General features: G+C 47.7%; 1 protein-coding gene across 1 annotated transcript; it reads right to left on the minus strand.

Annotated features, from left to right (window-relative positions):
- Window positions 1-351: 351 nt before the first annotated feature.
- Window positions 352-1,287, minus strand: LOC109364835 (olfactory receptor 14J1-like). Its single transcript, XM_031557665.1, has one exon. It carries the CDS (start codon window positions 1,285-1,287, stop codon window positions 352-354), a length of 936 nt encoding a protein of 311 aa, XP_031413525.1.
- Window positions 1,288-1,444: the final 157 nt, after the last annotated feature.

Here is a 1,444-nt window from a genome sequence, read left to right on the forward strand (position 1 = left end):
GGACGTGAGAGCAGTGTGGCAGCGTAAAGAACCCAGGAATGAAAAGAGTGTGTTGTGCTGCAGTCTGTGGTTGTACCTCCCCCAGATTCAGATGAGGTAGGGAGAGAGAAGAGTTAAGGAACAGTATTTTTTTTGCAAGGTTTTCTAGTGTCTTTTAATCTATTTGGGGAATCTGGTTTCATATTTACAAGAGCTCTTGTTGTGAGAAAATGGCAAGTAGATGGGAAAGAAGAAGAGGAATAAATTGCAACTTTTTATTTCAAGATCATTCTATTACACTTACACACAAAAACAAAAAGTCATATGTACATAAAATATAAAGAACCATCATTGGGAATGATGATGTGCACCTTATTGAAGATGGGATATGGCACATTGCAACATTTTGCTGAGGGCATGCTTGATCTCCTTGTTCCTCATGCTGTAGATAATAGGGTTCAGTGTTGGAGGAACGACCGAGTAGAGAATTGCCACCATCAGATTCAGGAATGGGGAGGAAATGGAGAAGGGCTTCAGGTGGGCAAACACCACAGTGCTGAGAAACAAGGAGACCACAGCCAGGTGAGGGAGGCACGTGGAGAAGGCTTTGTGCCGTCCCTGCTCAGAGTGCATCCTCAGCACGGCCCTGAAGATCTGCACATAGGACACAACAATGAATACAAAGCACCCAAGTAAAGCAAAGGCACTAATTGCACTAAGCTCAACTTCTCTGAGATAGGACTTTGAGCAGGAGAGCTTGAGGATCTGGGGGATTTCACAGAAAAACTGATTCACAGCATTGCCTTGGCAGAGAGGCAGTGAAAATGTATTGGCAGTGTGCAGCAGGGAATAGAGAAGCCCAGTGCCCCAGGCAGCTGCTGCCATGGTGGCACAAGCTCTGCTGTCCATCCAGGTCCCATAGTGCAGGGGCTTGCAGATGGCAACATAGCGGTCATAGGACATGATGGTGAGAATGCAATACTCTGCTGAAAACAAAAACAAAAAGAAAAAGACCTGTGCAACACATCCTGCATAGGAGATGTCCCTGGTGTCCCAGAGGGCATTGGCCATGGCTTTGGGGAGAGTGGTGGAGATGCAGCCCAGGTCGAGGAGGGCGAGGTTGAGCAGGAAGAAGTACATGGGGCTGTGCAGGCGGTGGTGGCAGGCTACGGCTGTGTTGATGAGGCCGTTGCCCAGGAGGGCAGCCAGGTAGATGCCCAGCAAGAGCCAGAAGTGCAGGAGCTGCAGCTGCCGCGTGTCTGCCAACGCCAGCAGGAGGAACTCGCTGATGGAGCTGCTGTTGGGCATCTGCAGTTCCTGGTCCTGGAGTCCTGTGCAGAGTGCAGAAGATAATGTTGAGTTAAAATCATTCAAACAGACACTCCTCTTGCTATACTATACAAATATTTCTTTCTCTATGGAAAACGTTCTTTAACTCCATAACTTGACTTTATTTTCATGAGTT

Source organism: Meleagris gallopavo, unplaced genomic scaffold, assembly GCF_000146605.3.
Source record: "Meleagris gallopavo isolate NT-WF06-2002-E0010 breed Aviagen turkey brand Nicholas breeding stock unplaced genomic scaffold, Turkey_5.1 ChrUn_random_7180001926494, whole genome shotgun sequence".
NCBI lineage: Eukaryota > Metazoa > Chordata > Aves > Galliformes > Phasianidae > Meleagris > Meleagris gallopavo.